General features: G+C 39.6%; 1 protein-coding gene across 1 annotated transcript in view; it reads right to left on the minus strand.

The window, feature by feature from the left end:
- EPG5 (ectopic P-granules autophagy protein 5 homolog (C. elegans)) overlaps positions 1–15,733 on the minus strand; it is a gene marked incomplete at its 5' end in the record, with an annotated part of 32,348 nt that extends 16,615 nt beyond the window's left edge. The window contains 14 exons of the mRNA XM_010021823.1: positions 994–1,188; positions 2,159–2,315; positions 3,890–4,032; positions 4,747–4,909; positions 5,754–5,925; positions 7,024–7,165; positions 8,035–8,158; positions 10,013–10,240; positions 10,392–10,558; positions 12,169–12,288; positions 13,030–13,140; positions 13,670–13,867; positions 14,968–15,112; positions 15,585–15,733. Of these exons, the coding sequence (XP_010020125.1) occupies positions 994–1,188; positions 2,159–2,315; positions 3,890–4,032; positions 4,747–4,909; positions 5,754–5,925; positions 7,024–7,165; positions 8,035–8,158; positions 10,013–10,240; positions 10,392–10,558; positions 12,169–12,288; positions 13,030–13,140; positions 13,670–13,867; positions 14,968–15,112; positions 15,585–15,733 (2,214 nt within the window). The remainder of the gene's footprint in view (positions 1–993; positions 1,189–2,158; positions 2,316–3,889; positions 4,033–4,746; positions 4,910–5,753; positions 5,926–7,023; positions 7,166–8,034; positions 8,159–10,012; positions 10,241–10,391; positions 10,559–12,168; positions 12,289–13,029; positions 13,141–13,669; positions 13,868–14,967; positions 15,113–15,584) is intronic.
- Between the last annotated feature and the right edge of the window lie 11 nt (positions 15,734–15,744).

Genomic DNA, 15,744 nt, shown 5'->3' on the forward strand with positions numbered 1-15,744 from the left:
GGGGGGGGGTGGAATCCTGAAGTTTTTATATATTTAAGAAAAAATTAATCTGCACATCATTATCCCCAACTAAAAAACAAAGGTAATGCTCTCCAAAGGTTACGACTTAGCATCTGATTCATAAAGATGTGTATCAATTTCCATGCTTCAGTAGCACTGCCAAGCAAACACTTAAAAGTATTAGACTAGGTTACCCTCCATAATTCAAAAATTTTCAGGTGAAGGCACAAAGTTTTCATAGCCTTTAGACCATCTGCTCAGATCTAGGTTAGCAGGGACTATGCTGATCACTGCCACTAAGAACAGCTCAGCGCCGTGCTCAAAATAGACTGTCTGTTATTCACAGCTGCCAAACCCTGTGTCTCTGTGCAACTGATGAAGAGAATCAGTCACACCAAAGCCTAAGTATAACAGGAATTTCTCCAGTGGCACTACAGGTAGGCAGAATCCTGCAGCTGTGTAAGAGATGTGCAAATCACTTGCTCTTAGGTTATGTTTTAAGACAGGCAGGAAGGACATGGGTGTCAAACAGAGATGGAAGTTTCAGACACTATTTCAAAGTGTTTTATCAAAGAGAAAAATAATTAAAAAAAAAAAATTAAAAAAATATTTTGGTAAGATACCTGGGATTCAGTGGCTATGTAATGAATGTCTCTGCAGAGATGTCAGACAGAAGAAGCTATTGAAAGTCTGCTTTAATTTCAAGAGTAAGCGTGCACTGAAGATTAACTCCTAGGAAGCACATACTAATACATCTGGGCTAGGAAAGAGTAGCTTAAGCTTCCTATTTGCTTTTGCTTTCAGTCCCTTTTGAGCTTAAATACAACATAATACCGTTCAGGATGAGCAATATCGAACTACAGAACTTGTCACTGTTATTTTAAAGTACTACATTTGCACCTCTTTCTTCCTTAGCCTGAAGTCAAGGTCTTTAGGGAAAAATACCCACAAAAGCAACCCACAAAGCAGATACAGTATTCACGAGTACTTTACCTTTGTCAGCAGCATGAAGACCACATCACTGTTATCCTCACTCAGAAAGGCCACGACTTTTTCATATAAAGCCACAAATTCACTGGGAGAGGCAACAGGAGTGAAGTAAGGAGAAAGCAGAGTACAGAGCCTCCGGTTCTGCAGGATTGTCTGGAGGAGGCGTTGACACTCTGACTTGGTCCCACTGATGAACACCTGAGGAAATATGGAATGGTGAGAAAAGTACCTTAGTATGAATCTATTGGAACACACACCTCTTGGAGCTGTTTGTCAAGACAAGCAGAGTTTTGGTCTTTATTAAAAAGAAAGATTTTCTCAAAAAACGACAGACTGTATGAGATCATCAACCAACTAAACAAGTTGTTCCACAAGGTATCATGTAAAATAAACATGCTTCCCTAGTGCACTGAAGAACAGCACTTGTGACCACACATTGTCTAAAAATACCTAGAAATACAGTTTCTTTGATGGGATAGCTAAATAAAGTAATCCAAGTTTCAGCAGCCCTGCCTAATATTAGGAAAAATTTAAGCAGAACTAGGGCTGTGAAAAGCTTTTTATCACGTCAGCTGCTAGAGGTACTTAAGGACAGCTGCTTGTGGGGAGAAAAAAAATGTATTTGAGAGATGAAAATAAATACATGGACCAAAAGCAGAGGCTAATGCTTTTTCTCAGAGCACCATGTGATGTGTTCCCCACAGATAACACTATCACCACAAACAAGAACTTATGTTCTCTACCAAACTTCCGGCTAACTCCCTACACAAAAAATACTGCAAGGCTGTAGACAAGAGATGTCTAGGTTGACAAGATATACATCAGCTAGAAAGTTACTGGTAACAGCAAAATATATGCCAAAACCACTCTTATGCACTGAAAGTACCCAAACTTTAGCTACCTGCCCAAAAATCCAGTCTACCATAGCATTTAGCTAACACAATGAGCATTTATTAGCACTAAGCAGGCATCTCAGAGCAAGTTTCTATTTTGCTTATATGTAAGCTTAAACTCTCCTAAAGACTCTGTATATTATACAAATGGTTGAAAGGAAAACTGAATGAAGCTTAGAAGTTAATTTTCAGGTTTCTGAATGTTTTAGACCCCCAACATCATCAGGCAACAGAAATAAGCATTAGACATCCAAAAATCAGGAGAATAAACTCACTTGGCCTAGAATCTCAATGCATGATGTGAAGAACTGCCTTGTGGGAGGATTGCGTTGAGTTTCGTCACACACATACTCCACTAACGTAAAAAACAAACTAATTCCAACTTTCTTGATTGCAGGCATAGGCTGCACCTTGTAGATATTTATTAAGGCCCTGAAAGGATTAAAAATAAAATTTAAAAAAGCACAGATTAAATTTAGACATGGAAAATAATCTGTAAAAATAAAGAAAGGTTTCTTGCCAGTGTATAGCCTTGAGATGGGTATTTCTGGCTTACATGATAATCAAGCACGGGTTCACAGAATCAAAGCATGGCTGAGGTTGGGAGGGACCTCTGGAAGACATCTGGATCAACCTCCCTGCTGAAGTAAGGCCACCTACAGCTAGTGGCCCAGAACTATGTCCAGATGGCTTTTGAGTATCTCCAAGGATGGATACTCCACGTATCTGGGCAGCCTGTGTCACCCCTCACAGTAAAAAAGTGCTTCCTCATGTTCAGAGGGAACCTCTTGTGTCTTAGTTTGTGCCCACTGCCTCTTATCCTGTCACTGGGCAACCGTGGAAAGAACTTGGCTCCATCTACATTGCATCCCTTCTTCAGGTATTTCTATACATTGAGCCCCTGAGCCTTCTCATCTCAAGGCTGAACAGCCCCTGTTGAGCTCAATTAATTTTGCTGCCTTCAAACCTCAGAAAGTCTTCATAATCAGAGTCAGAAAGTGATCATCAAAAGGTTTTTCACAGCATAGTTCCAACAGATTTTTTCTCCCTCAAATCACATGTTCTTCATGTTTTTAGGCCACCTCTACTACATCTGTACTGCAAGATTTACCTCATTCTACTTAACAAGCTCAGCAGAAGAATTAAAACAGGAACAATCTTTTTTTATGTATTGCCAAATAAGTGTTTTGTTGAGCTCAAACCCCCATCTTCACTGAGTCTGAATTAAAACATCTGAAGAAATGCAATTCCACATATGTAAATATGAAGAACTAGCTCATCCACAGTATTTTTCAGATTAATGAGCAAGAATGAACATACAGAAACAGCAACAAAATATTTTCACTTGTACTGTGAGTACACTCTGTGGGAAAATAACTGCCCTAAAAAATCCCAGTCTAGAAGATGGAGAAGAATGGTGTTGCAAAACTGGACCTCTGGGATGAAGTCTAAAAGGTCTTCAAGAGGAAGAGGGGTTTGGATTAATCCATTTATTCACCACTCTCTCAAAAAAGTGGTATTATATAGTCCTCTTCCACTGCATAGTTTTATTTCACATATTGAAAACCTACTTCCAATCACAACTCTCTATTAAAGAACTTAATTGTAACAGGGAAAAAATACAGAGAGAGATATGAAAAACATGTAATTTAGCCCATGGCTGAGACAGCTGTGGTATGAATTCACCACTTCCTAAAGTTTAACACAGCATCCCTCTCACCACTCAGTTTGCTTTTGGGCTATTCTAATACACAGTACAATAAATAGAAATTGAAAACAATACTGTGTGCCCCTCTTAGGCTGAATGACCTTCTAATAATAGAGTTATTTCTTTAGATGTCTGCATCACAAACACACAGGACTCGTCATTCCAGCTCTACTGTTGACCCAAGCTGATAACCATTATGGAAAACCACACAAACAGGTAGGTTCCGTATTTTGAACTCTAACATACAGAAAAAGAAATATGAAACATCACTACCTAAACCAGTGTTTGAACAACCTACGTTATAAAGTTTTCCACATGTACTGCTGCTTCTACGACACCCAGAGAAGGTGGTTTTGTAGCTTCTGCCCGCAGTTGTCTCACTTCTTTACGCAAAGCATGAAGCTGCTGGCACACTGCTTCATTTTTATGTTTCCCTTCAAACTAAAAGACAAAAATACACATGTTCATTTCACAGTATTTTTTTTTTAATAACTCTTCAATGTAGCACCTATTTGTGCAAATGAAGCAGAGCCCAGTAGAACTCTGAATATAGATGTCTCCCCCTACACCTCCAAGAGCTTTGATCAAGCACACATCCTTGGTCATGCTCCTGTTTAGTTATCATACACTAATGTAATTCATGGCTTTTATGTTAGACTTTTAATCCACAGGGACTGAAATGTAGAGGGGATCAAGAAATTCATGTATCAAGCAACATGGGAATATTTCTATAAGCATTTTCATGCTTCTATTCCTATCATAGAATGGGTTAGAAGGGACCTTAAAGCTCATTCAGTTCCAACCCCCTGCCATGGGCAGGGACATCTTCCACTAGACCAGGTTGCTCAAAGCCCCATCCAGTTCAGCCTTGAACACTTCCAGGGATGGGGCATCAGTGAGCATATTCCCACATTCACTCATTCGGAAACACTTTAGAATGGATGCTATGAGCAAAGCAAACTTTATGCAACAACTTACCCTTCACCTTCTGACCTGCATCTCCATTTGAGCATTACATACAAAATATTTCAGGTAACTGTTATGTGTGTATGGCTTTATTTAGTCAACTGCTACCATTCTTGTAACCATTCAGTCAATTCACTTTAATTATCTATGTCCAACAGCTCCAAACCAGAAGTGAAGACATGTTTGTACCTGGATGGTTAGGAGAGCTGCTCCCTGACAGCCTTTATTTGAAGTTCCCCGGCACTCCAAATGAAGGGTAATCTGCTCTTCCCGATTGACATACAGCTTAGGTACTGTGTCCAATATTTCACTATTAAGAGCAACATGCTGAGATTCCCACAGAGCTGCAGTTCTGAAAGTAAGATTATTACATAAAATTGAGTTAAACATTCAAAGTAACAGCACTTCAAAGCAAGAAAGAAATAGGTTCAGAAGAACAAAACTGCTCAAGTCTGCATAAGTTCTTTTTAATTCTTCTATATGGTAACCTGGAAAGAAATTAAATAGATCACCCTCTGTAGGAAATGCCATCTTCCACCAGACAAAAAAAGCTGGACTGTGGGATTATTCAATCAAAAAATAAAAAAATTAAAAAAAAAAAAAAAAGAAAAGAAAAAAAAAGCCTACCTAGAAGTACTGCTGGAATTGTCTGGACACGTTCTCTCTTAGGTTTAGCACGTTTTATGTTGGTTTATAATACTGTAATTAAATTATAGTGTTACTGGACGAGAACATCTGTAGATTCATCAGCTGTGTTTGAAAATAATTCAGATGGATTCTCGCAGAAAGAATACTGAAGTCTCTTTCACTCACAAAGCTAACAGTCCCAGAATTTCACTCTTGGGGACTCCAGCACTTCATACTGCAGATACTACATTACTGCAAAAGGGTTAACTAACTAATTGTCAACAAATCCAGGCTAAAAGGAGGCTTTATTTTAAGAACTATGCCACATGAGAAAAGAAACTGCGGATGATAGATGTCAGCTGATGCAATCTCAGTCATTAGATAAGACTTGAGTAGTCTTATCTTTGATAAAGGAGTGGAATAACAACATGATAGACAAGAAGAAAGGAAAAAAGTGAAGTGTCAAGTAGTGACAGTCTTGTGCCAACACAAAGGAGGCTGCTGTAAAGGGCACCTGAAGATACCACTAGATATGCTCGTGAGGCAGAAGGGAAATAGCTATGTCTTACTTGGCATGTCGCTGCAAGATGTTAAGGTCCACACGCATGAGCTGAATTGCTTCTTTCTGACTTAGTAGACTGGCAGAGGAAATAACTGGCACAGGAGCTTTCATCGTCTGGAGCAGAAGAGGGGGCTTGGGAGTATCAAACTTCTTCAAATTATTTATTATCCTCTCTTTGGCTAAAGAAGAAAGCAACAGCAAGTTTTGTCAGTAAGAAGAGTTCAGGAGAAACTGAACAAAAATATTTGTTTCGCGTGGACCATCTTCAGCAGCAGACAAATACTGCTCAGGATTCCTCCTTTAAAAAGAAAATAAAAACCCCTTAGCTAATCTTCCTATTTTGGTTGACAAAGTTTATTTCATACAGCTAATTTTCAAGACCAGCTGCACCACACAAACATTAAGAACCAAGGACCCATTGCTCAACTTGTTTCCCCCAGTCACTCCTACCTTCCATCCTTCCAATTTTCCTCTCAACACCCCATTTTTTCCCCTCATCCAACAGAGGATCCCAGATCGAGTCTAAGCCAATTCATCTTCCTTTCCTTACAATTCACCCTCACCTCTAGCCTTGTAAGCCCAAGTTCCTCTCGAAAGCACAGCCTGTCTCCAGGTCAGCTCTCTCCTCTGATTCTCATTCAGTTCCCTTGCCCAAACAGTGCCAATTCACCTATGAAACTATTCCAGTTTTCTTCTACTCCTTTCCTCCCTTTTTTTAATCAGCCCCAAAAAAATATCCTATCTCACTATATCCTTAATATGCCTACCATGACTATTATCTATCCCCTTTGTACAAGAACAACCATTTCATCATGCGAAATTCCAGTGAAAGATATCGAAAACAACAACAACAACAACCAAAAAAAAAAAAAAAAAAAAAAAACCCAAAAAACAAACCAGACACTATTCTTGCTTTCAGTTTCACTGCTTTCTGCCTTTGCTTGGAGCTGTCTCTGTCTCAACTTCAGGAATATTCAGCCTGTCTGGAGCACGCTCTGTGCAGACGCACCTTTGAGGAGCTCACCTACAAAGCTCTAGACACAACGTGACCTGCTGTTCTGTGAATGGCAAGCTTTAAGCCAAAAACATCGATGTTAGCCTCTTACCTTGAGCATTTTAGTGAGAACACTTCACACAAAACACTGCACTCATAGAAAACAAACTGTATTAAATCTTTATTCACAGATATCATTACGTTCCTAAAGAAACCAGGGCTTCAACATGCTCATAATTCTTTGTGGCCCAGTTCCAATAATAATAATAGTCTTACGTCATACCTAATAAAGGGTTGGTGAAATCTGTTTGCCCTGCAGAAACACAGGCTGTATGTGATTCAAGCTGAACCTGCAGCCAAAGGTTTAGAGCTTCCTGAAACTCATGGTGTATAAGTTCCACATTGACATACTCCATCCACAAATCCTAAAGCAAAGAAGAATTAAATTATCATTCCCATTTGGGTGAGTACCATATACTGTGCATCCACCCCAGTAACCGGGGAACTAAAACATAATAAAAATGATTACTATGGGAAAATACATATATCTACTGAAGAAAAAAGATGGAGATTCTCTATGACATATATGGATGAGCCATTGGAAAGCATTCATGACACAGGAAGCAATCTGAGCACACTCAGTATAATTTCTAACAAATAAGAGAAAAAGGGTACAGATTTTTAAAACTCTGTTCCTAAGAAAGGAACACAGAGGAAACCAAGATAGTCTAAAACATCATGGTATGATTAACTGTAACCAGACTAAAGCAGGCTGCACTTCCAGTTGTCACATACACTGGAGGAATAAAAAGCACGAATGAGGAAAAGCCCTTCCAAAATCTCCTCTCTCATATATTTTTTATTACACTAACTCTTTAGTTTTACTGGACAGAATAATATACACTTCCCACTTGGTAACATATGTTTGAACCTGACATGTTACATGCTACCAACATGAGCAGATTTCAGCTTCTGTCATTTAAAGTTCCAACTTAAATAATTCTCGAAAATTATCTTAGAACATAAAACAGAATTACAGAGCAGTACAGAGTAAGGACTGTGTTCTCATTAAGAAATGCAAGAAATCTACTCATGAGTCCTCACTCAAATATAAAAGAAGGCAGTTTGGGATAGCACAGGATTTTAGGTAAAAAGTCTGAGCTGTGAAGGTATCACACATGCTGTATGCGTATTAAAGACCAGAGACACCAAGTCTCTCACTACTTTAGAAGACCCCTTTTAAGAAGTGAAGTGAATTTTGAATTCCAGATTGCCAGTGTCTTTAGCCCTTCACCTGTTGATTCTGCATGACTTTAGCAAGTCTGTGTGTATCGTATTGCTTCGGTAAAGAAGGAATGTATGTGTCTCCTTTCTGGAAACTCTCTTCTTCCAACCACAAAACAAAAACATTACAAAGCCTGAGAAGAAAAACAAAAAGAAGGAAAAAAAAAAATCAATGTGAACTTTAATTGTATGCATAGCATGTATTATACAGCAGTCTCATTCTGGGATTAAGGCAACAAAGGTGACATGTACAAGGTGACATGGCTCAAAATGTCAATGTTTCAGATGCTTTGTGACTAGTTTACTAAGTGTCAGTTCAAAGACCAGCAGTGGAAAGAAGCTATTTAGAAAAATAAGAAGGGCAGTAACAAAGCGTAACAGGACAAATTTTGAAAACAAAAACAGTTATTCAAATTAGCACATGACCCAGGACTGGAATAGCCTCTTATGTCAGGGAATCTCATCCACAACCCCATTCAAAGGCCAAAGGAAACAACAGAACATTCAAGCAAGTCTGGCTTCTCACCCCATGACTTCTCAAGAGTGCCCACTCCAGAAGTTCACACATCTTTTAATTTCTTTGTAGACTCAAATTCATGGGTAGTTTTTTTGCATTTTCTCCACTGCTAACACTGTACTTTAACATAAATATACCTCATTTTTCAATTGGCATAATTCTATTGAGTGGTACCCTTTTTATAGTCATACGATGCAAGCTTTCCTGACAAGGAACAACTAGAATGTACTATATCTTCACACTGTGATATTAAATATCACTAGAAAACTCATGTTTTCTGTGTCAATGTCATTGTTGGAAAAATTGAAGTAGTCTAGTTCGAAGAGTTCAGCCCTTATGAACTCTACCAATATTTTCCCTCCTGTCTAGGTGGTCATTAAACTTCCAGAGCAGATTTACTTGGCTTCAGAGCAGTCTGGTTTTATGTTGGAATAGGGAACCCCTTTAAAATGAAAGACTGAAAATATTGATCAAGTTACATCCAGTGAGCATCTCCGGATTATTTTTCACAAATGCCCAAGGAGGATTTATGATCTCTCTTGTTTGTTTCTATAGTACCTACTGACTGCTGGGGGAAGCAGGAGGTGGAGGCACTTAAAAGAAGCTCATATTCCACATGCACAAACCCCCTGAACAAGGGACTTTTTCCAAATAGTCCTTTCAACTAGCTTCTGGGAATATTCAGATGCTGTATTGCTGCAAGTGTTTTTTAAGGTAGACTTCCCAGACCAAAAGCCTCTGTATAACAGAACCACAGACTCCTGAACACCACAGCTGCAGTTCCAGAGTACAGGATGTAACATAGCTCTTGGGAGTTACCTCCCCTTATGAAAGTGAGCACTGATCAGCTGAGTCACAGTGAGTGACCGTGTCCATCTCCTTAGCCTACTCCAACACAACTGTCCTCTTGTGCTAAGGTTTAGGTTAAGCAGACACATTACTTTCCAGCTGGCACAGCACACACTTGTCACAGCTCAACTTTAGCATGCTAACTGAGTGAACTACACTAACTGAATCACATGTTGAAGTCCCCCATAAATTCCCTGATGAAGTAATCTTACTCAGACATAAATTTATGCCCTGGTCTGTGACAAACAGATGTATACACACAAAGTAGCATTTTACATGTATAGCTAGTGATAGACATACTGTTAGCAGGTACAATTAAACAACAAGTATTTTACAAGCACAGGGATACCATTAATTAAAAAGCAAAGCTCTCCCCTAAGGGAAGCAACAACTCTATCAACAATGTTCAGTTTTCAGTAGTAAAATCAGCTCCCCTCTCAAAACAAGTAGTATCAAAAAATGAACAGATCTGACCACAACTATGCATATAACAAGTGCCTGCAGTACATGAGGTCAGCCAAGGGTCACATCCCTTCATGTCTCCCACTGTTAAGACTATGCTGTAGTAGTTGCTCAGGTGGTTGCATTGAATATGATTGAACTGAGCAGGAGTTTTTTGTACCTGACAAGTTCCTTATGCAGTTCTGATGAAGTCAGGTAATCTGGTGAGCAGCTCGCCTTGCCTGGTGATTTGTCACTGTCCTCTGCAGGGCTCTCCACTCTCAGTGCTTTACTGGCAGCATGGTGGAAGTCTGCTACCTCTATTAAGCGCTGCTTCATCTCCCTGAGTAAGTTAACATGAGCTGCACTCTGAAAAAAACGTTTTCCAATACAGCCATCTACAGGTAATCTAAAAATTAACAGAAAAACAGAACAAAGTCTCGTTTCAAGTGTCAAATCAGCATCTCTGCAAATAAACTGACTCTAGAGAAGTTGCTGGCACCCACTGCTCTCAGGTGCAGTCTTAAGTGTGAGACACTTCATCTCACTTGCAGACTCACCCATACTGTGGTCCTGGTCGGTGAAGGTAAATGAGAAAGAACTTCTGCCAGATCAGTGGCATGAGAGGGTGATCAGCAGGGGTAGCAAGGGCCTGGTGAGCCCAGCGGTAAATCAAGAGCCGCTGGAGGGAGGGCACAATGGGCAGCTTCAGCTGGGCCTGGGCTTTCTGCAGGAAGAACATTTTCAGACAAGCATTCTGCTGCAGCTCCCTGTAACAGGCTGTTGCAGGTTAACTTGACAGATTAACACAGCATGAAAACTCAGCCATTACAGAGGATTAAAGCTTGGAAGCATTCATGCATCCATTACAGGTCTTAGAGGAAGAGCTACAGCTATGTTGAACAGCTGTTAAGAGTGCAGTGCAACACCCCTGATGCTTAAAAATATAAATGGCATGATAGCTCTGTGATGCAAGGGCAACATATGGACCACTGATGTTAACTACAGTTAATTACTGTTCCTCCTCACAGGAGGCTCCTGGTTTAGACTTCCATAAGACACAAGGTGATGTTAGAGATCAAAGCAGCAGTAGTGAAGCACACATCATGTTCCAACCAGCAAAAATAAGTCTTAAGCCATGTGAGGACACAGAATCCTACAGCATGATACTTTTAGTTTTTTTCCAGACTACATTCCATATAGCCCCATTGAGAATCTAAAACATAAAGTAAAACTAACATGAAGAAAGAATACAGAAGGAAAAACAATTTCTTTTTGCAAAAACAGAACAATGGCAAAGCAACACGAGTAGCAGCACTCTGTATTAGCAAGACAGGACACTACTCCATGAACTCACTAAATGATTAAGACACACATCAAGCTCCCATGGACTATGCCCAAAGTGGGCAAATGGGACGCTTTTCTGAGTTCCCAAATTTCAGCATAGACATTGGCATTTCTTCATTCCCCATACCAGGGGAATGGTATGGTATGGGGAATGGTATCAGGAACCCTCAGCATCCTTTTCCACACACTACCCACATACTATCTCACTGCACCCCAGCTAAAGCAAGACATGCAAGCCAAGGGACAAATGTTCTCCAGACTAGACTCCAAGGATGCAAGATATGTACCAGTCTGGACATAGCCCAAGCAAACCTATTTTCACAGAGTTTCTAGACTACCTTCTTCATTTAAACACACTGCAACAGTTGATATGATGGATAAGTCAAAAGTTACACCACGAGACTGGACAGCTTTGGTTTCCACTTGCTTCATTCCAGAATTTCTAGCTGAATTTGGGCAAAGAACCTGGAAAATGCTGTAACGTGAATTACAGCACACCTAAGTGCTTTGTTAAGGGAGAGAACTAAACAGTTCTGAAAGTCTTGGAAAATAATTTGGCAAATACAGAAACAATTAAGGCTCAGAATTATGCAAAATTCAGATCATCTGAAAACGCTCTTTGAAATACAGACATATTTTGCCATCTGCAAAATAAGGGCATCTGCACTTACCATTTCAGTGGTGCAGAATAAACCCACTGAAGACCATGAGGGATTCAGATAACCCATAAAATCATGCAAAAGCACTAATTAGTGACTGAAGTTTTCCGTAAATAGCGGTGTATTAAAAACCAGGTATTTGCATGGTATTTTTTAAATGTTCAAGTCAAAATGTGAAAGAAAACTTCCCTGCAGTATACTTTCTTCTGGAAAACCAGATAAACATTTTATCCTGGTAAGAAACAGTGCACAAGATAAAAACTAAACAATACAAGAGAACACTTTTCTCCAGCAGTTCTCTCTAATAAAAGCAGATGAAAAGTTCTCTCACCTTCAAAGCTTGATCAGGAGTTAAAGCATTAATAACCAACTCCCGTTCCACAACTCTGCGAAGCTGTGAATCTTCTTCAAATATTGACTCCATGTTTAACACCACCCATGAAAACCAGACCTGCACAACACAGTGACAACAGAAACACTGATCACAAAATGGCACAGGTAGGATCTGGGAGCTTGCTGTTTTCTTAAGAGGAGTATGTCTCTGCTAGATTTCCACTACGAAGTTGCAAAAGCATCATCATATCTCAGTAAGAAAACTAAACACCAGTTCCCTCCTTATCTACATTCAAACTTCCCCTTTGTATTTTGTACAAGTTTGATAAAGAAGGGGGAAACCAGGAACAACTGACAGAATTATTCAGAGAGTTCTGAAGGAAACAAGGAAACAACATGCTCACACCCCGTAAAATAAGATCTCCTCTCTCCAACCTGCATTATACATCTCCAGTTGGAGTACTGCAATGAGGAACTCATTTAAGCAGAGAGAAAGCAACTAGTGTCCAAAATGATCCAATGATCTAACAGATAAGACAGGCTTTATGTATTTTTTCTCATTAAATATATTGAGAACAATTAAATAGTAAAAGAAATCTTAACTAATAATTCCTATTATACGAATTCTTTGACACGGATTAGACAAATTCTATGCAAAATGTCCATGTTCACTTTAGTGTTATAAACCCACAGCATTCTTTTAGGCTAAATTAGGATTTTATCACAAGAAAATTCAAACACTAGGATAGGAAGCAAGAGAGAACAAAAGGAAATGTGCAAAAAGAAAACAGCCCAAACCCTAGACACCTGTAAATTGTTCATCCCCAGGCTGTTTATACAACACCATCATACCACTTACCTGAGAGGAATTGGCATTCCCCTCAACAAAGGAAGGTGTAACATTGCCAGCCACAATCCAGCTGACAAGTGAAGACAGCAGACCTTTGTCACAGTGATAGCCCAAAGCATTCTACATGGAAACAGAAAACATTTGTTTAGGGGTTTTTTGGGTTTTTTTTGTAAGCAGCCTAACAGATGATTTACAAGCCAAAGGGATGTCACCCTATCTTCATCCAGGTTCCTTTCTGCCTCACACTGCTGCTTCCTAGCCTTAGCTCAACCAGCCACCACTGAAATGCCTGCTTGTACTTTATTTCTTTTCCAGTGAGAAGATTCTGTCATAGTGACAGTGTCCAATTTTTCAAGACAGAAAACTATTTTTGTTCTAAACACACTATCACACATTTGAAATGCAAAGACCACAAACTAAAATATTGTGACAGAATTCGTATGAATGACACCTGTATTCCAAATAGATTTTTAAAGAAATTATTATTAAAACACCAGACATTTTACAAATCTTGACCTACTAAAAACCAAATCAGATAGCCCCATTACCAATCATCATCATGAAGACATATTCACATCAAAAAAAGAATAAGCAACACATGAACTGACCATTTACTCAACAGCCACACGAATACACCACACCCACTTACCTTGTGTTGTTGGTAAAGCAGCTTTTGCACGCAGTCCTCTTGGCTGTACTGAAAAGCAGCTCTACATAAGTCATCCAGCAAGAAAAGTGTGGCCCTGTCCCTGTGCCACAGCTGCTGGCTGGTGAGGACCTGAACCCAGAACTCCAGTACTGCAGCCGGCCCTGCTCCATTTGGCTGGTCACTTAGAAAAATGTGAGTCTGCCAAATTAAAGGAAAAAATCATTCAAGAGATTGCAGCTTAATTAAAGCTTAAGAATTTCATAGAATCATGGAATAGTTTGGGTTGGAAAGGACCTTAAAGCTCATCCAGTTCCAATCCCCTGCCACAGGCAGGGACACCTTCCACTAGGGCAGGTTGCTCCAAGCCCCATCCTACCTGGCCTTGAACACTGCCAGGGAGTGGGCAGACGCAGCTTCTCTGGGCAACCTGTACCAGCGCCTCAGCACCCTCACAAGGAAAAACTTCTGCCTAAGATCTCATCTCAATTTACCCTGAGTTCATTGGAGAACCATGTAACCTGCATAAGGCTGTGGGCCTATCCTTAAAATAAATAATTTACAATGATGCTCTCTATGCCCATGTACGAACAGCTTTGCCATGTCCAAACGTGTGCAGATTCTGCAGCCTGGAGAGCTCAGCATCTTCTGCAATCAGCAAAAACAGACACATTACAAATTAGCTACTCGTAGGACCCTGTGACCTGCAGGCATAAAAAGTTCCTATTTCTGAAGTGTAGTCTGCTGTTCCTCTAAAGGGACGTCCTCAATTTGGTCAAAATAGTCCTTATTTAAATGTTACTGTGCCTATTCTTACAAAAAATACTTCAGAGAGGGCAAGAACCCTCTCTTAAGAAGGTTAGAGAACAACTGTTCCCTAACACAGAACATTTTTTCATACCACATCCATATATTTCTGTTTGCAAGCTTTGCTTTTAACCATTAATTTATCTGCTGCAGTCCTCGACTAACACAAGCAAAAAAGTAGTCCTGCATTTTACATTCCCTATCTAGGTAGTTCTGACTTGAAACTTGGTGAAAACATTTTTCAATTAGTCTGGAACGCACATATTGTTGTTATGTCCAATATCACATGCACTGACAGAGACAGGCAAGTTTAAGCAGAAGTATTTCAGGAAACCAAACCCAACTGTTCATGCTTGATGCAGTATACCCCATGGCTGCAGAACTGCCAGATTTTTATCCCTTCTAATTGTAAACACTAATTCAGCCAAAGGCTACCTTTTTTTTAAAAAAAATCCCTTCCCCCCATCCTTTTTATTTTTTAATAGCCTTCTTACCTGTATCATACTACTCAGCAGCTTAACATTTTCTCCATAGCTCATTCCTGTCAAGTGCTGTGTTACTTTATGGGTAACCTGCTGGGTCACACCTTGAGGGACTCCACTATCCAGATGAAGGAACAGTTGGATGTAAGTTAAAAACCTAAAGATGTCAACAAATTAAATTAATTCTAAAATTTCTCCTACTGCGTATTACAGAAAACCCGCTTTTAGGAAATTTTAAACCAGCTTAACAACACTGGTGACACCACATACAATGACTTTGATTCACAATCATCCTGAAGATTTAATGACTAGTTAAATTGTTTTGCCTGCTTTCTTGGTGTGTAGTATGTAAACAAAACAGCTACTTGTAAATACAGTTGTCTGAAGACCACTTCTGCAGCACAGCAGCAGCATTAGTGACAGCTGTACACATCACGTGAGCAGGACACCCTTCTACAACTACCTCAACCACAGTCAGTGTCAAAAAATAACTCTGCAAAGAATCCAGACTTACTTTCCCATCCTCTGCCTCACATTCTCACTGGACAAAAAACCCAGTCTAATAAATTTAAGAGTTAAGATTTCATTGTTCTAGATCAATAAACATATAAGGAATATATAATGCTTACTGTTCATTCTTCAAGAGATAATACTGGCAAGAGTAAAATAAGGGTAGGATTTTATCCAGCACGTGGACTACTGTTCTCAGATGTCTAGACTGGACAAGTACACCCAAAAGAGGGATCCCTTCAGCACAGAACTTCTCAATGCTGTCAGAAAGGAAAAAAA

This window comes from Nestor notabilis, unplaced genomic scaffold, assembly GCF_000696875.1.
Source record: "Nestor notabilis isolate BGI_N333 unplaced genomic scaffold, ASM69687v1 scaffold8979, whole genome shotgun sequence".
NCBI classification, from domain to species: domain Eukaryota; kingdom Metazoa; phylum Chordata; class Aves; order Psittaciformes; family Psittacidae; genus Nestor; species Nestor notabilis.